The sequence below is a fragment of the Procambarus clarkii genome, chromosome 69 (assembly GCF_040958095.1).
Source record: "Procambarus clarkii isolate CNS0578487 chromosome 69, FALCON_Pclarkii_2.0, whole genome shotgun sequence".
Classification (NCBI taxonomy): Eukaryota; Metazoa; Arthropoda; class Malacostraca; order Decapoda; family Cambaridae; genus Procambarus; species Procambarus clarkii.
In genome coordinates this window covers 12,295,559-12,314,875 of record NC_091218.1, presented here as the reverse complement: position 1 = coordinate 12,314,875, position 19,317 = coordinate 12,295,559, and the positions used below count along the sequence as shown (strand labels likewise).

At 52.8% G+C, this 19,317-nt stretch overlaps 2 protein-coding genes across 6 annotated transcripts in view; both read right to left on the bottom strand.

Moving 5' to 3' along the window:
• LOC123772234 (uncharacterized) overlaps positions 1 to 19,317 on the bottom strand; it is a 325,414-nt gene that overhangs the window by 278,760 nt on the left and 27,337 nt on the right. For all 5 annotated transcript variants that reach the window (XM_069311039.1, XM_069311036.1, XM_045765315.2 and 2 more), the window contains exon 2: positions 9,435 to 10,210. In XM_069311039.1, the coding sequence (XP_069167140.1) occupies positions 9,435 to 10,010 (576 nt within the window). In that variant the 5' untranslated portion in view covers positions 10,011 to 10,210. The remainder of the gene's footprint in view (positions 1 to 9,434; positions 10,211 to 19,317) is intronic.
• The window catches only part of LOC138355838 (putative uncharacterized protein DDB_G0282133), a 16,008-nt gene continuing 6,862 nt past the window's right edge, over positions 10,172 to 19,317 (bottom strand). Inside the window, exons 2-3 of the mRNA XM_069311374.1 lie at positions 10,394 to 13,148; positions 10,172 to 10,210 (exon numbers count right to left, since the gene is read on the bottom strand). Of these exons, the coding sequence (XP_069167475.1) occupies positions 10,172 to 10,210; positions 10,394 to 13,148 (2,794 nt within the window). The remainder of the gene's footprint in view (positions 10,211 to 10,393; positions 13,149 to 19,317) is intronic.

Below are 19,317 nucleotides of genomic sequence, written 5' to 3'. Positions count from 1 at the left end.
TCATATGTTACGCTCGCCACAGCGGTACTCTCCGCACTAGAGGAGGGGTCAAGATGTGCTTCAAACATGTTGGCACTTACATCACTGGAAGGCCCGTCACTAGATACTTCAACTTTCACTTCACACCTCAGGTTGGCGAGAAGATCGCTTGAACACTGTCTCAGGTTGTCCATCTTAAACTTAGCAAAAAAATTAAGTTGAGATCATTTTGAATTTTCGTGAGCGTTTCTTGGAGTTTGTCAATGGTAATTTTCACTGAACTCATGTGAGCTAGAAGTTCCAAGACCTCACTCTAAGCTGGTGTCAGGCTTCCCAGGCAGGCCCGGGAAGTATACCCAGCTGCTGGTGACAGGAACGGTGGTGGGGTCATCCCAGGTGGCGGGGAGGGCTGGTGTGGTGGAGGGTTGCCCCACTGTGCTGTGCAGGGGAGGACCCTTGTCACAGTCCTTGTGTCAGGCGATCACATCTTCCCGTCAGCACCTGGAACACCTGTGGTTGGAGATTGTGGATGTGATCTCATCTGGCTCAAGAGCGTGGTCTTTATTACAGCATTCTTTAGTTGAATGATTGCCTGCACAAAAGGCATAGGTGACTGAAGATAAACAATGCTTGGCTATGTGACCAAAGTGTTGACAGTGAAAGCACATGACAGCTGAGGGCACCCAGGGTGCTATGGGACTGGCTGGTCGGTAGGGGCCTAGGAACTTGTGATGACGGGGGAGGCGTCTCATTTTCCCAGACGATAACAATCTTGTTAAGTGGCTCCCCCCTCCCAGACTTTGTCTTGCACTGTACACACCTGATAACTCCTTCGCACAGGAGATGTCAAGGTCATGAGGGTAGGATGTGACAAGGTACTTTTTGTATCTCCTGGAGCCTGCTGGAGAGTCGGCGTTACTGAATGTGATGCCACCCACAGGACCTTGGAGGGTGCAGAGATGGCGTCTTCATGGGACCTGGCTATATAGATGTAGGGCGAGTCGTGTCTAGGGCGTATAAGGTCTATGGAGTCAACAAATGCAAGAGGGAGATCACGTTTCATCCAGATGTACCTCCTGTCACTTAACTTCAGTTGGAAATGCCAGCCTGTCATATTTATACCGGGGTGCCCGAGTTGGTCATGCTCCACCCTGTCTCAGGGGTGGCATTGGTCACCTTGACAGCATTGTTGGCTTTCGTGGCCGTTTTCTCTTTGTGTTTGGTATTCCGACTTTTGTATATAGTAAAACCCCCGTTCGATGCTGCTTTTCCACCTGAGTTGGCGTCTTCGTCATACTGGGATATAATGGGGATGGGGTGCTGGTTCGTACTGTACGTCATGCGGGGTGGTGACTCAAGTGGACGCATATTCGCTTGAAGCATTTTGGAACAGTCAACCGGGTCACTGTGGATGTTCCCAGCAGGCAGGAGGGAAGTAGCCATAGTCGTGGTTTCAGATGAAGTGACAGGTGCTCTGACGTGCCACACTGATACCTACTTTATCCACACACACACACACACACACGTTTAATAGTCCTCTACACTGTATATAACACTGCACTGGTAGTACCAATAACACCAAATCACCGAGGCATCTGTATAGCGGGGGTGAGTGGTCCATTGGTGCCACAGTGTTCAAGCTGCACAGGGAAAATACAGCTTTAGGGAATGGGGCAATAAGAGCTAAATTTCCAGTGCCCTGGGTTCCTGGTTAGGCTTCTGACCAGGCGTGAGGTATTGGGAGGCGACCGTTCCCCCCACTGCCCGAGGTATTGGGAGGCGACCGTTCCCCCCACTGCCCGAGGCATTAATGCAAAAACAAAATCATTGTTTGTACGGATATCTGATCAAATCACACTGCTCACCACTTTTGACACCTAGGTGAATGCTGAAACTAGAGGTGTATATCACCGCTAGTTTGTAGACTCCTTAGAGCCGACTGTACCCATTTTGTAGTAAATCCATGTGGGATTTAATATAAAAGGGGGTACAAAAGAAGTACTGGGAGGTAAACCAGCTAGACGTCTACCTCGCACTAGGGGGACGCTGGTACTACATCAAGGAGAAGAATGAACAACAACCAGTTGACTACAAGGAGTTAACATCCAAAATCCTGTGGTATGTCAAGTGTAGCGGTCAGGAAGGAGCCGGCAAGATCACCCGTCCTGTGTGACTAGGCCTCTCCCGTGGCATAGTCATGACGTCACGACCTCCACCCAAGGAGAACTTCTCTGATTGGATGGGTCTCAGTGCCTCATGCCTGATTGGCTGGTTTCATATATCTAGGAGTGTGGAAAGGAGCCGAGGAGCAACCCACACCACGATGTCCTCCTCATTCTGTCTAAGCCGTCACCCAGCTTGTTGTCGCTCCGTCCCTGGAAACACAAACCGAAACTGTCTCTATTTTCCGCTTGTTACAATTTGTAATAAAGTTGTTACATCTTGGCTTAACGTGTTTATGACGTATTAGAACGTTGTTACAACTTGCTATATTGGTTGTTATAACTGGTTAGGAAGTGTCAAAACTTGTTCGAACGTTGTACCAACGTCGGAGTTTCGGTGTGTGTTTGGCGGGACGCGCCACCACGGTGCTACTTTGCCCCACGTGTTACTCCCATGGTCACCACGTGCAGTCATTGCCGGAGTATTTCATCGGAACATTTAGTATTTGTTATACTTTTGTGCATTTGAGTTGTACGGTGTTGTTATTGTCACTCCTGTGTCGGTGAGATGCCATGTGTGATTTATTTGTTACATTACATTCTTGTACAGCCACTAGTACGCGTAGCGTTTCGGGCAGGTCCCTGAAGTACGATCCCCTGCCGCGAAGAATCGTTTTTTCATCCAAGTACACATTTTACTGTTGCGTTAAACAGAGGCTACAGTTAAGGAATTGCGCCCAGTAAATCCTCCCCGGCCAGGATACGAACCCATGACATAGCGCTCGCGGAACGCCAGGCGAGTGTCTTACCACTACACCACGGAGACTGAGTTTTATTCTTTCCAGACGTCAGTGGAGGAGTGAGTCATTGAGTGTTGTGGCTTGGTGACTCCTGTATATTGTTATAACTTTGTCATTCAATGATTATTGTGTTGTGAGACATCTCTGTGTTGTACTTGTGTGTTATCGTACAGTATTCAGTATAATTATTTAAGTTAACTGTCTGTGTGACAAGATTTCAAGTAAAGTAGTAATTAAATTCTTTGATGTGTTACTGTCTGTGTGACAGTGTTAACGTAAATACAGATTGACTGTTACTGTATGTGTGACAGAAGGATTAACGTAATTATCTTTGATTTGATTGCAGTCAAAGTGAGAAGTGTTAACAATTAATTATTTGAAGGTTGTCTTAGTGACAATTATCACATTGTTTATTGTTATTGTTGCAAATTTTCATCTTTGTTAATTGCCACTGAAAGGGTTATCTTGAGATGATTTCGGGGCTTTAGTGTCCCCGCGGCCCGGTCCTCGACCAGGCCTCCACCCCCAGGAAGCAGCCCGTGACAGCTGACTAACACCCAGGTACCTATTTTACTGCTAGGTAACAGGGCCATAGGGTGAAAAACTCTGCCCATTGTTTCTCGCCGGCGCCTGGGAACGAACCCAGGACCACAGGATCACAAGTCCAGCGTGCTGTCCGCTCGGCCGACGGGCTCCCTAGTTGAGTGCAGTTGGGGGTTGAGTGCAGTTGAGTCAAAGTGTTGACAAGTGTCGAGTTAGTTCACTTTGTTCCTCTTGCCTCTGCAAGAGGACTTGAGGCTATAGATCTCGTGAGTACCAGTCAGAGTGGTGGGACCCGTCCTGCTGCCGCTGGTACTGTTTACCTCTTGTGGTAACACTCAGGAATTAACATAATGTAACGCTGTTATTGCCGTGGATTTTTAAGCAAGTTTGTTGAATAAGTTGTTATTGTTACAAACGTGTCTCTTCGTCAACAACCTTTTGATGAGTTCTGCCTTGTTATTTTGCTCTGCTACAGCGACGTCTGAAGACTTGAGTTTAATTAACAGGTTTAATGTCTGGGATCATGCCCCGCGGGATTAATGTCTGGGATCATGCCCCACGGGTTTAATGTCTGGGATCATGCCCCACGGGTTCCCGTGGCCACCATGGGACCCCCTCTGGCCCACCATGGGACCCCCTCTGGCCCACCATGGGACCCCTCTGGCCCACCATGGGACCCCTCTGGCCCACCATGGGACCCCCCTGGCCCACCATGGGACCCCCCTGGCCCACCATGGGACCCCTCTGGCCCACCATGGGACCCCTCTGGCCCACCATGGGACCCCCCTGGCCCACCATGGGACCCCCCTGGCCCACCATGGGACCCCCTCTGGCCCACCATGGGACCCCTCTGGCCACCATGGGACCCACTCTGGCCCACCATGGGACCCCTCTGGCCCACCATGGGACCCCTCTGGCCCACCATGGGACCCCCCTGGCCCACCATGGGACCCCTCTGGCCCACCATGGGACCCCCCTGGCCCACCATGGGACCCACTCTGGCCCACCATGGGACCCCTCTGGCCCACCATGGGACCCCTCTGGCCCACCATGGGACCCCTCTGGCCCACCATGGGACCCACTCTGGCCCACCATGGGACCCCTCTGGCCCACCATGGGACCCCTCTGGCCCACCATGGGACTCCTCTGGCCCACCATGGGACCCCCCTGGCCCACCATGGGACTCCTCTGGCCCACCATGGGACCCCCCTGGCCCACCATGGGACCCCTCTGGCCACCATGGGACCCCTCTGGCCCACCATGGGACCACTCTGGCCCACCATGGGACCCCCCTGGCCCACCATGGGACCCACTCTGGCCCACCACTAAACAATTACATATTTCAATAAATAAAGACATAACTAGAACTTTATTGATGACTATTTTTATTTTCAAGAATAGGAATAGTTTAGGAAATACTGACAATTTCCTGGTCCATTTTTAGCCTAACTTTACCAATTAATATACAAGTGAGTTGTGAGCTGACAGCGTGGGAGTGGTGAGCTGACAGCGTGGGAGTGGTGAGCTGACAGCGTGGGAGTGGAGAGCTGACAGCGTGGGAGTGGTGAGCTGACAGCGTGGGAGTTGTCAGCTGACAGCGTGGGAGTTGTCAGCTGACAGCGTGGGAGTTGTCAGCTGACAGCGTGGGAGTTGTCAGCTGACAGCGTGGGAGTTGTCAGCTGACAGCGTGGGAGTTGTCAGCTGACAGCGTGGGAGTTGTCAGCTGACAGCGTGGGAGTGGAGAGCTGACAGCGTGGGAGTGGAGAGCTGACAGCGTGGGAGTGGAGAGCTGGCAGCGTGGGAGTGGAGAGCTGACAGCGTGGGAGTGGAGAGCTGACAGCGTGGGAGTGGAGAGCTGACAGCGTGGGAGTGGAGAGCTGACAGCGTGGGAGTGGAGAGCCGACAGCGTGGGAGTGGAGAGCCGACAGCGTGGGAGTGGAGAGCCGACAGCGTGGGAGTGGAGAGCCGACAGCGTGGGAGTGGAGAGCCGACAGCGTGGGAGTGGAGAGCCGACAGCGTGGGAGTGGAGAGCCGACAGCGTGGGAGTGGAGAGCCGACAGCGTGGGAGTGGAGAGCCGACAGCGTGGGAGTGGAGAGCCGACAGCGTGGGAGTGGAGAGCCGACAGCGTGGGAGTGGAGAGCCGACAGCGTGGGAGTGGAGAGCCGACAGCGTGGGAGTGGAGAGCCGACAGCGTGGGAGTGGAGAGCCGACAGCGTGGGAGTGGAGAGCCGACAGCGTGGGAGTGGAGAGCCGACAGCGTGGGAGTGGAGAGCCGACAGCGTGGGAGTGGAGAGCCGACAGCGTGGGAGTGGAGAGCCGACAGCGTGGGAGTGGAGAGCCGACAGCGTGGGAGTGGAGAGCCGACAGCGTGGGAGTGGAGAGCCGACAGCGTGGGAGTGGAGAGCCGACAGCGTGGGAGTGGAGAGCCGACAGCGTGGGAGTGGAGAGCCGACAGCGTGGGAGTGGTGAGCTGACAGCGTGGGAGTGGAGAGCCGACAGCGTGGGAGTTGTGAGCTGACAGCGTGGTGAGTTGTGAGCTGACAGCGTGGTGAGTTGTGAGCTGACAGCGTGGCGAGTTGTGAGCTGACAGCGTGGGAGTGGTGAGCTGACAGCGTGGGAGTGGAGAGCTGGCAGCGTGGGAGTGGTGAGCTGACAGCGTGGGAGTGGTGAGCTGACAGCGTGGGAGTGGAGAGCTGGCAGCGTGGGAGTGGTGAGCTGACAGCGTGGGAGTTGTCCGCTGACAGCGTGGGAGTGGAGAGCTGACAGCGTGGGAGTGGTGAGCTGACAGCGTGGGAGTGGAGCTGACAGCGTGGGAGTGGAGAGCTGACAGCGTGGGAGTGGAGAGCTGACAGCGTGGGAGTGGTGAGCCGACAGCGTGGTGAGTGGTGAGCCGACAGCGTGGTGAGTGGTGAGCCGACAGCGTGGGAGTGGAGAGCCGACAGCGTGGGAGTGGTGAGCCGACAGCGTGGGAGTGGTGAGCCGACAGCGTGGGAGTGGTGAGCCGACAGCGTGGGAGTGGTGAGCCGACAGCGTGGGAGTGGTGAGCCGACAGCGTGGGAGTGGTGAGCCGACAGCGTGGGAGTGGTGAGCCGACAGCGTGGGAGTGGTGAGCCGACAGCGTGGGAGTGGTGAGCCGACAGCGTGGTGAGTGGTGAGCCGACAGCGTGGTGAGTTGTGACCCGACAGCGTGATACCTCACGACTCAACACACATCAAATTGTAGTCATCACTTGACGTGAGTCTCCCTGTTCACTCATCATGTCATTTCATCTCCTTCAAGATGAACATTTCACCCCTCCAACAATCCATCTTGACAAAGGCTTATCAAGCACTTATCTTGATGAACGCAGATTCAAGGAAAAGACTCCCAACAGCTACTCAATGTTAGGATAATATTTTCTCACATTACCCAAACTTATTTTCAGGCAAAATGTTTACGATACTTTCTTGGATGACTCTAATAATAGTTTGTCACTATTTTGCCAGAGGCATTGATCAGTACTTCTTTGAGAGAGAGAGAGAGAGAGAGAGAGAGAGAGAGAGAGAGAGAGAGAGAGAGAGAGAGAGAGAGAGAGAGAGAGAGAGAGAGAGAGAGAGAGAGAGAGAGAGAGACAGAGAGACAGAGAGACAGAGAGAGAGAGAGAGACAGAGAGACAGAGAGAGAGAGAGACAGACAGAGAGATCAATATATATATATATATATATATATATATATATATATATATATATATATATATATATATATATATATATATATATATATATAGATACAACTCATCAAGACAGCCACATATTACCCCCCCCCCCACCCCCGGCGAGTCTTCCAGTGGGTCTCATAGTGTCTCCCCCTATTGACCAAGTCTCTTACATCTCCTTCAACTGTAAATGGGGGTAATATTGTATTTTTGTCCTCCCCTTTCTAAGTACAGAACTCTCAACACTCTCGATCTATCACTGTACCTTGTCATTACTCATCCCTGTAACACTGAACCTTACGTAGTCAGGTGTGTGTGTTCCGACGTCCACAAGTCTGTCACTATAGTTGACTTCACATGCATCATATACGTGACTCAACACTGTTGCTTGGGAACACCAGGTGTGTAGGGGGGTGTGGGGGTGCCCGCCCCACTCCCACAGCATGGGGCTGTCCTCTGACCAAGAGTGTGGGGGGGGGAGGCGCCCACTCCCACCCTACAGCATGGGGCTGTCCTCTGACCAGAGGTGTGGGGGGGAGCCGCCCACTCCCACCCCACAGCATGGGGCTGTCCTCTGACCAGAGGTATGGTGGGGGGGGGGGGCCGCCCACTCCCACCCTACAGCATGGGGCTGTCCTCTGACCAGAGGTGTGGTGGGGGGGGGGCCGCCCACTCCCACCCTACAGCATGGGGCTGTCCTCTGACCAGAGGTGTGGTGGGGGGGGGGGCCTCCCACCCCCACCCTACAGCATGGGGCTGTCCTCTGACCAGAGGTGTGGTGGGGGGGGGCCGCCCACTCCCCCATCAACGTTCTGTCATTCATATATTTCCAGGAATGGAAATAAAAATGGTTCTTTGAAATGCGTGAATGTTCAGAGAAACAGTCTGTGTGCCGAACAGTCCCATAGCCGAACAGTTCATAGATCGAACAGTTTAATGACGGAACAGTCCTTCGAACAAACCCATAGCCAAACAGACTATTAACAAAATAGTCCCCTGAAGCACACAGTCCATTGACAAGAGTCCCTGAAGCACACAGTCCATTAATTAAACAATCCCCTACCCAAACAAGGCCATATTCCGCCCTGTCAAGGCCATGAACGGCGGCCATTTGATATCTTGATTTTTCATTTAAAAGGTTGGGAGGGAAGGGGGCGCCTCCCCCCTCCCCTGCCAGAGGGGACGGGCGCCCCCCCTCCCCTGCCAGAGGGGACGGGCGCCCCCCCCCCTCCCCTGCCAGAGGGGACGGGCGCCCCCCCCTCCCCTGCCAGAGGGGACGGGCGCCCCCCCCTCCCCTGCCAGAGGGGACGGGCGCCCCCCCCCCTCCCCTGCCAGAGGGGACGGGCGCCCCCCCCCCCTCAAAAATGCATTTATTTGTATTTTTAGTAACAGTTGAAACATTAACGACATACAACTACAGTTTTCTATTAAAATTCACAGGAATGTTCAGTTGAACAAAATTATTATCTGCCATAAACAGTGTTCATAACAGCTGCCGTTGTACCATGAACAGCGGAGGAGTTACTATGGCACTAATGAAGCCTACGCTTCAGGGGGGCCCCTAGTCCCTAAGGGGCCCCCTAGTCCCTAAGGGGCCCCCTAGTCCCTAAGGGGCCCCTAGTCCCTAAGGGGCCCCTGAAGCGACATTGCCTAAAAATTAAGGGTTTACATCATGTATATAAACATTTAGATTTTAGATACATGTAGATTTCTAAGTCTAAATATGAGAGATGAACGTTTAGCTAAGAAACAAAAAGTTATGATGATCTTTGGAGGGAGAAGCTCACTGGGGAAATTAAGAGAGGCTTCCCAACGCTGGTTATTAGGGGGCCCTCATAACGGGGCCCACCAGGTTACGAAAGGGGGCCCCATAACAGCCCCCACCAGGTTACTAAGGGGCCCCATAACAGCCCCCACCAGGTTACGAAGGGGGACCCTCATAACGGGCCCCACCAGGTAACGAAAAGGGCCCCCATAACGGTTCAAGCTTCACTGCCTCACAAGCGGCAGGGGGGGGGGGGGGGCCACTGGCCAGGATATATACCTTACAAGCTAATGTAACAGTGTTCCGAGGCGGCAGCTTCTCCTGCTCCAAGTGCTCACTTCAGCACACGCTAAACCATCACAGGAACCCCTACGCGCGTACACAGCTAAAAATCAAATGAAATAAAATGCGAGTGCGAAGGTGAGAGAGTGCGAAGGTGAGAGAGTGCGAAGGTGAGAGAGTGCAGGAATGGTGTGTGTGTGTACTCACCGTTAATCTGGAGTAGGAGGTGAGTTCCACCCAAGGATCGTCCACCTTGCTGGGCGTCATACTGCCTTTCCCCTGCAGCTCCATGCTCAATTCTTCCCCCTTAACCCCTGCGCCCTCCGGCACAGCCCCGTTGATCACGTACGACGGGTCAGATGCTCGCCTCTTGATCCGCCCGCTCTTCTCTCCTGATTGGTTGGCCGGGTCCTGTACGGGTGGTGACGGGCGGGACGGGCTGCGAAGTAAGGGAGGGGGCGGGTGTGGCGGGGCGTGCAGGGGCGGATGGCTGCTCTCTGCAACACTGCCATAGGTGAAGGGATGGTCTTCAACTAGGGCTTGCATGCGACTCTTGAGCAGCTCAAACTCTCGGGTGATGTAGGAGTCTCGCCTGGCGCCCTCCACCTTGGCGGCCTCCAGCCCGCCCCGCACCGCCTCCAGGCGACCCAAGAGGTAGAAGAAAGAGGCGGCTTGAGTCAAGAGCAGCAGGCACAGCAACACGGAGAGGAGGAGGTAGAAAAGAGGCCTTCCCCGGGGCTCTAGTGGGGCCTCTGACGTGAGTGGTCGCTTATCACTCATCATTGTGCCTGCCAGAGCTCTCTCTTATCACTCACACCTGTTATCGCCCGAGCGCTATCACATCTGTTATCACCTAAAGGCCTTCACACGTGGTATAGCCCAATCGCACTCACACCTGTTGCTCGCCTTGGCTCTCCTCTACTTCCGGGCTCTTCTACATTGTCTTAATTTACACTTTGAACTCTCATCAAACTGAACCAAGTCTGCGGAAAAAAAATAAAAAAATTAATTATATATATTATTTATAATATATATGAATATGTATTATATTATATTAAATATATATATATATATATATATATATATATATATATATATATATATATATATATATATATATATATATATATATATATATATATGACTCGACACTTTGCTTGACCCACTAGTGTGTTGTTGTCAGTATTGTCCACTAGTGTGTTGTTGTCAGTATTGTCCACTAGTGTGTTGTTGACAGTATTGTCCACTAGTGTGTTGTTGTCAGTATTGTCCACTAGTGTGTTGTTGACAGTATTGTCCACTAGTGTGTTGTTGACAGTATTGTCCACTAGTGTGTTGTTGACAGTATTGTCCACTAGTGTGTTGTTGACAGTATTGCCCACTAGTGTGTTGTTGACAGTATTGCCCACTAGTGTGTTGTTGTCAGTATTGCCCACTAGTGTGTTGTTGTCAGTATTGCCCACTAGTGTGTTGTTGTCAGTATTGCCCACTAGTGTGTTGTTGTCAGTATTGCCCACTAGTGTGTTGTTGTCAGTATTGCCCACTAGTGTGTTGTTGTCAGTATTGCCCACTAGTGTGTTGTTGTCAGTATTGCCCACTAGTGTGGTGTTGACAGTATTGCCCACTAGTGTGGTGTTGACAGTATTGCCCACTAGTGTGGTGTTGACAGTATTGCCCACTAGTGTGGTGTTGACAGTATTGCCCACTAGTGTGGTGTTGACAGTATTGCCCACTAGTGTGGTGTTGACAGTATTGCCCACTAGTGTGGTGTTGACAGTATTGCCCACTAGTGTGGTGTTGACAGTATTGCCCACTAGTGTGGTGTTGACAGTATTGCCCACTAGTGTGGTGTTGACAGTATTGCCCACTAGTGTGGTGTTGACAGTATTGCCCACTAGTGTGGTGTTGACAGTATTGCCCACTAGTGTGGTGTTGACAGTATTGCCCACTAGTGTGGTGTTGACAGTATTGCCCACTAGTGTGGTGTTGACAGTATTGCCCACTAGTGTGGTGTTGACAGTATTGCCCACTAGTGTGGTGTTGACAGTATTGCCCACTAGTGTGGTGTTGACAGTATTGCCCACTAGTGTGGTGTTGACAGTATTGCCCACTAGTGTGGTGTTGACAGTATTGCCCACTAGTGTGGTGTTGACAGTATTGCCCACTAGTGTGGTGTTGACAGTATTGCCCACTAGTGTGGTGTTGACAGTATTGCCCACTAGTGTGGTGTTGACAGTATTGCCCACTAGTGTGGTGTTGACAGTATTGCCCACTAGTGTGGTGTTGACAGTATTGCCCACTAGTGTGGTGTTGACAGTATTGCCCACTAGTGTGGTGTTGACAGTATTGCCCACTAGTGTGGTGTTGACAGTATTGCCCACTAGTGTGGTGTTGACAGTATTGCCCACTAGTGTGGTGTTGACAGTATTGTCCACTAGTGTGGTGTTGACAGTATTGTCCACTAGTGTGGTGTTGACAGTATTGTCCACTAGTGTGGTGTTGACAGTATTGTCCACTAGTGTGGTGTTGACAGTATTGTCCACTAGTGTGTTGTTGACAGTATTGTCCACTAGTGTGTTGTTGACAGTATTGTCCACTAGTGTGTTGTTGACAGTATTGTCCACTAGTGTGTTGTTGACAGTATTGTCCACTAGTGTGTTGTTGACAGTATTGTCCACTAGTGTGTTGTTGACAGTATTGTCCACTAGTGTGTTGTTGACAGTATTGTCCACTAGTGTGTTGTTGACAGTATTGTCCACTAGTGTGTTGTTGACAGTATTGTCCACTAGTGTGTTGTTGACAGTATTGTCCACTAGTGTGTTGTTGACAGTATTGTCCACTAGTGTGTTGTTGACAGTATTGTCCACTAGTGTGTTGTTGACAGTATTGTCCACTAGTGTGTTGTTGACAGTATTGTCCACTAGTGTGTTGTTGACAGTATTGTCCACTAGTGTGTTGTTGACAGTATTGTCCACTAGTGTGTTGTTGACAGTATTGTCCACTAGTGTGTTGTTGACAGTATTGTCCACTAGTGTGTTGTTGACAGTATTGTCCACTAGTGTGTTGTTGACAGTATTGTCCACTAGTGTGTTGTTGACAGTATTGTCCACTAGTGTGTTGTTGACAGTATTGTCCACTAGTGTGTTGTTGACAGTATTGTCCACTAGTGTGTTGTTGACAGTATTGTCCACTAGTGTGTTGTTGACAGTATTGTCCACTAGTGTGTTGTTGACAGTATTGTCCACTAGTGTGTTGTTGACAGTATTGTCCACTAGTGTGTTGTTGACAGTATTGTCCACTAGTGTGTTGTTGACAGTATTGTCCACTAGTGTGTTGTTGACAGTATTGTCCACTAGTGTGTTGTTGACAGTATTGTCCACTAGTGTGTTGTTGACAGTATTGTCCACTAGTGTGTTGTTGACAGTATTGTCCACTAGTGTGTTGTTGACAGTATTGTCCACTAGTGTGTTGTTGACAGTATTGTCCACTAGTGTGTTGTTGACAGTATTGTCCACTAGTGTGTTGTTGACAGTATTGTCCACTAGTGTGTTGTTGACAGTATTGTCCACTAGTGTGTTGTTGACAGTATTGCCCACTAGTGTGTTGCTGACAGTATTGTCCACTAGTGTGTTGTCAGTATTGTCCACTAGTGTGTTGTTGACAGTATTGCCCACTAGTGTGTTGTTGACAGTATTGCCCACTAGTGTGTTGTTGACAGTATTGCCCACTAGTGTGTTGCTGACAGTATTGTCCACTAGTGTGTTGTCAGTATTGTCCACTAGTGTGTTGTCAGTATTGTCCACTAGTGTGTTGTTGACAGTATTGTCCACTAGTGTGTTGTTGTCAGTATTGCCCACTAGTGTGTTGTTGTCAGTATTGTCCACTAGTGTGTTGTTGACAGTATTGTCCACTAGTGTGTTGCTGACAGTATTGTCCACTAGTGTGTTGTCAGTATTGTCCACTAGTGTGTTGTCAGTATTGTCCACTAGTGTGTTGTTGTCAGTATTGTCCACTAGTGTGTTGTTGTCAGTATTGCCAGTCTTGGGTACACCACAGGTGGCGCCAGGTGCCAGGCTTGGGTACACCACAGGTGACGCCAGGAGCCAGGCTTGTGTACACCACAGGTGACGCCAGGAGCCAGGCTTGTGTACACCACAGGTGGCGCCAGGAGCCAGGCTTGGGTACACCACAGGTGACGCCAGGAGCCAGGCTTGTGTACACCACAGGTGACGCCAGGAGCCAGGCTTGGGTACGCCACAGGTGGCCCCGGGTGCCAGGCTTGGGTACACCACAGGTGGCGCCAGGTGCCAGGCTTGGGTACAACACAGGTGGCGCCGGGTGCTAGGCTTGGGTACAACACAGGTGGCGCCAGGTGCCAGGCTTGGGTACAACGCAGGTGGCGCCGGGTGCCAGGCTTGGGTACAACACAGGTGGCGCCAGGAGCCCAACTCCACCACTGGCTATACTCTACAACAACTTTCTCCACTACAACTTAACTCCCTCCCCCCCCTCCCCATAAACTTTGCTAACTGCACCTTGGATTAATTAATCACTGTTGAACCTCTGGTGACTGTCACACTGCTCCCTAATCCCTTCTTAAATCCCCTCAAGGCCCTAACTTGATACAATATTATCATCACCCACTCCCAAGTTTCCTGGTTGGAGGGGGACTTGGACAAGTTGTTCCTCGAGTCGTGAAGTTGCGACTCGGCGAGGCGGCGTATTTAACTTATTTTCTGCTCATAAATCAGGCAGATTAATCTGTGTTTGGTGTCTTGAAGTCCACTGGTGTTCACTTCAGACCTTCCCTGCCTCACACTTCCCCTGCCTCATACTTCCCCTGCCTCATACTTCCCCTGCCTCACACTCCCCCTGCCTCACACTCCCCCTGCCTCACACTCCCCCTGCCTCACACTCCCCCTGCCTCACACCCCCCCTGCCTCACACCCCCCTGCCTCACACCACCCCTGCCTCACACCACCCCTGCCTCACACACCCCCCTGCCTCACACTTCCCCTGCCTCATACTTCCCCTGCCTCATACTTCCCCTGCCTCATACTTCCCCTGCCTCATACTTCCCCTGCCTCACACTCCCCCTGCCTCACACTCCCCCTGCCTCACACTCCCCCTGCCTCACACTCCCCCTGCCTCACACTCCCCCTGCCTCACACACACCCCCTCTACCTCACCCCCCCTGCCTCACACCAACCCTGCCTCACACACCCCCCTGCCTCACACCTCCCCTGCCTCACACCTCCCCTGCCTCACACCCCCCCTGCCTCACACCCCCCCTGCCTCACACTGCCTCACACCCCCCCTGCCTCACACTGCCTCACACCACCCCTGCCTCACACCACCCCTGCCTCACACCACCCCTGCCTCACACCACCCCTGCCTCACACCACCCCTGCCTCACACCACCCCTGCCTCACACCACCCCTGCCTCACACCACCCCTGCCTCACACCACCCCTGCCTCACACCACCCCTGCCTCACACCACCCCTGCCTCACACCTCCCCTGCCTCACACCACCCCTGCCTCACACCACCCCTGCCTCACACCACCCCTGCCTCACACCACCCCTGCCTCTCACTGCCTCACACCTCACGGCCTTCTCGCGGCCTTCTCACGGCCCCCCTCACGGCCCCCCTCACGGCCCCCCTCACGGCCCCCCTCACGGCCCCCCTCACGGCCCCCTCACGGCCCCCTCACGGCCCCCTCACGGCCCCCTCCCGTCTGAGGCGCCATCAAATAAGCAATGTTCGCAGCTATCGGAAATCTTTGACTGCATTTTCTTGCGATTCTTTTCCTGAGCTGAAGTTTTTGGGGATCATACTTGTCCAAAGTGGAGGTTCCGTTCTCGCTACACCTGCTCCGGGTGACAGGTGTAGTCTGGCTACACCTGCTCCGGGTGGCAGGTGTATTCTGGCTACACCTGCTCCGGGTGGCAGGTGTAGTCTCGCTACACCTGCTCCGGGTGGCAGGTGTATTCTGACTACACCTGCTACGGGTGACAGGTGTATTCTGGCTACACCTGTTACGGGTGACAGGTGTATTCAGGCTACACCTGCTCCGGGTGACAGGTGTAGTCTGGCTACACCTGTTACGGGTGGCAGGTGTAGTCTGGCTACACCTGTTACGGGTGGCAGGTGTAGTCAGGCTACACCTGCTCCGGGTGACAGGTGTACTCTGGCTACACCTGTTACGGGTGGCAGGTGTATTCTGGCTACACCTGTTACGGGTGGCAGGTGTAGTCAGGCTACACCTGCTCCGGGTGGCAGGTGTATTCTGACTACACCTGCTCCGGGTGACAGGTGTAGTCTGGCTACACCTGTTACGGGTGACAGGTGTAGTCTGGCTACACCTGCTCCGGGTGGCAGGTGTATTCTGGCTACACCTGCTCCGGGTGGCAGGTGTATTCTGGCTACACCTGCTCCGGGTGGGAGGTGTAGTCTGGCTACACCTGTTACGGGTGGGAGGTATATTCTGGCTACACCTGCTCCGGGTGGCAGGTGTATTCTGACTACACCTGCTCCGGGTGGCAGGTGTATTCTGGCTACACCTGCTCCGGGTGGCAGGTGTATTCTGGCTACACCTGCTCCGGGTGACAGGTGTATTCTGGCTACACCTGCTCCGGGTGGCAGGTGTATTCTGACTACACCTGCTCCGGGTGGCAGGTGTATTCTGACTACACCTGCTCCGGGTGACAGGTGTAGTCAGGCTACACCTGAATACACCTGCCTATGGTTAAAGCCCCATCCTGGCAGTCTAAGATGGCAAATTAGAACACTTTACCTCCAAGGACAGACAGACACATTCCCTTCAAGAAGCAGCGGGCCAACCAGGTTGTAGTGGCCCGCGGGTCGCGCCAAGCAACAGCCTGTTGACCCAAGTTACCTGCCGAGTAGAAGACCTCCCAGAACCCACTCCTGATATACCCGTAGATATACCCCCCCAGGTATACTAGCGCTATTTGTTGTATACTCGCTATAGCTTAGATATGCTCGCGAAGTACCTAGGATTCTTCAGGACCTGGAATAGGAAGTTATAATATACATTCGAACGCAAAGTATACACTACGATTCGAACACACACATTCATTATTTACGACCAGATATTGTCTATGATCCGAACACTCATTAACGTGAGATGGTCTGAGATCCGAACACGCACTAACATCAGATGTTCTACGGCCCGAACACGCTGTTCGGACCCCTGTTCTACGGCCCAAACATGCTGTTCGGACCCCTGTTCTACGGTCTAAACACGCTGTTCGGACCCCTGTTCTACGGCCCGAACACGCTGTTCGGACCCCTGTTCTACGGCCCGAACACGCTGGTCGGACCCCTGTTCTACGGCCCGAACACGCTGTTCGGACTCCTGTTCTACGGCCCGAACACGCTGTTCGGACCCCTGTTCTACGGCCCGAACACGCTGTTCGGACCCCCTGTTCTACGGCCCGAACACGCTGTTCGGACCCCTGTTCTACGGCCCGAACACGCTGTTCGGACCCCTGTTCTACGGTCTAAACACGCTGTTCGGACCCCTGTTCTACGGTCTAAACACGCTGTTCGGACCCCTGTTCTACGGTCTAAACACGCTGTTCGGACCCCTGTTCTACGGTCTAAACACGCTGTTCGGACCCCTGTTCTACGGTCTAAACACGCTGTTCGGACCCCTGTTCTACGGCTCAAACACGCTGTTCGGACCCCTGTTCTACGGTCTAAACACGCTGTTCGGACCCCTGTTCTACGGCCCAAACACGCTGTTCGGACCCCTGTTCTACGGCCCAAACACGCTGTTCGGACCCCTGTTCTACGGTCTAAACACGCTGTTCGGACCCGTGTTCTACGGCCCAAACACGCTGTTCGGACCCCTGTTCTACGGTCTAAACACGCTGTTCGGACCCCTGTTCTACGGCCCAAACACGCTGTTCGGACCCGTGTTCTACGGTCCGAACAGGGTGTTCGGAGCGTGTTCTAGAGTGGGAACACGAGAGGAGTCAGTGAGGAAGAGTTCAGTAAAGGCTCCTGCCTCAGGCAGCTGCTAATATCCGTCTTCCTAACCTGTCATAGTTGGAAGATAATATGAATTTTTATGTAAAGGAATTCGTTAAATTATGTCGCTTGGGGAGAGTTGTGGAGGTCCCTGGCCGGCAGTTGTGGGTACTGGGGGTACTGGGGTGAGGGGCCGGGTACTGGGGGTACTGGTGTGTGGGGCCGGGTACTGGGAGGACTGGGGGGTACTGGTGTGTGTGGGGACGGGTACTGGGGGTACTGGTGTGTGGGGCCGGGTACTGGAAGGACCCGGGGGGTACTGGTGTGTGTGGGGACGGGTACTGGGGGTACTGGTGTGTGGGGCCGGGTACTGGGAGGACTGGGGGGTACTGGTGTGTGGGGACGGATACTGGGGGTACTGGTGAGTGGGGCCGGGTACTGGGAGGACTGGGGGGTACTGGTGTGTGGGGACGGGTGTTGGGGTACTGGTGTGTGGGGCCGGGTACTGGGGGTTCTGGTGTGTGGGGCCGGGTACTGGGAGGACTGGGGGTACTGGTGTGTGGGGCCGGCAGTTGTGGGTACTGGGGGTACTGGTGTGTGGGGCCGGCAGTTGTGGGTACTGGGGGTACTGGTGTGTGGGGCCGGGTACTGGGAGGACTGGGGGGTACTGGGGTGTGGGGACGGATACTGGGGGTACTGGTGTGTGGGGCCGGGTACTGGGAGGACTGGGGGTACTGGTGTGTGGGGCCGGGTACTGGGGGTTCTGGTGTGTGGGGCCGGGTACTGGGAGGACTGGGGGGTACTGGTGTGTGTGGGGACGGGTACTGGGGGTACTGGTGTGTGGGGCCGGGTACTGGGAGGACTGGGGGGTACTGGTGTGTGGGGCCGGGTACTGGGAGGACTGGGGGGGTACTGGTGTGTGGGGCCGGGTACTGGGAGGACTAGGGGGTACTGGTGTGTGGGGCCGGGTACTGGGGTTACTGGTGTGTGGGGCCGGGTACTGGGAAGACTGGTGAGTGGGGCCGGGTACTGGGGGTACTGGTGTGTGGGGCCGGGTACTGGGGGTACTGGTGTGTGGGGCCGGGTACTGGGAGGACTGGGGGGTACTGGTGTGTGGGGCCGGGTACTGGGAGGACTGGGAGGGTACTGGTGTGTGGGGCCGGGTACTGGGAGGACTGGAGGGTACTGGTGTGTGGGGGCCGGGTACTGGGAGGACTGGAGGGTACTGGTGTGTGGGGGCCGGGTACTGGGAAGACTGGTGGTACTGGTGTGTGGGGGCTGGGTACTGGGAGGACTGGGGGTACTGGTGTGTGTGACCAGAACCATTTTAACTCTTACCTAGAACAACTCAACGGCAGAATGTATCAAATTAAAAGTTTCGTAAATCACAAACAAGTCACCGGGCGTTAAAATGATTTACATTTCACGAAGAATTCTGTTTTTAAGTAGAAAATTTCTTATGAAGAACACAGAAGATATAAGGAAAATATATAAGGAAATTTATAAGTAGTACAATATATCTATAAATAAAAATGTATATGTTCGTTTGTTCAAAATTGTTAATCTCCGAAAGTTCTTTACGGTTCGTTTTGAAATATTCACACAACGTTCCATTCGCATCCGAGCAGGTTTGATATATAAAGTATATAGATGTCACGTTTGTGACATGGAAAAAATCATCTTTTTCTTGATAAACTGTTTTTTTCATGTGAGGGAAATCTTCGAAAGCTCTTTAGCGATTGTTATGAAATTTTGACACAACGTTGCATTCGAATAGGCGCGTGTTTTTATTTACCTACGATATACATACCTGTGACAGGGGAAAAAACATGTTTTCTTTTCAAACAGCGCCATCTATTGGACGCAAGAGCAACACACAGTAATCTCCGAAAGTTCTGCACAGATTGCTTTGAAATTTTGACGCGAAGTTCAGTTCGAATACGTGAGTGTTTTTATTTACCTACAATATAAATCCCAAACTTGTGACGGGTAAAGACGTGCGTTTTTGAAAATCCGCGCCATCTGTTGCACGTAAGAGCAACACACGTTATACTAAATATGTTATGATTCCATTTTAGTGTTTCCCTCTGTG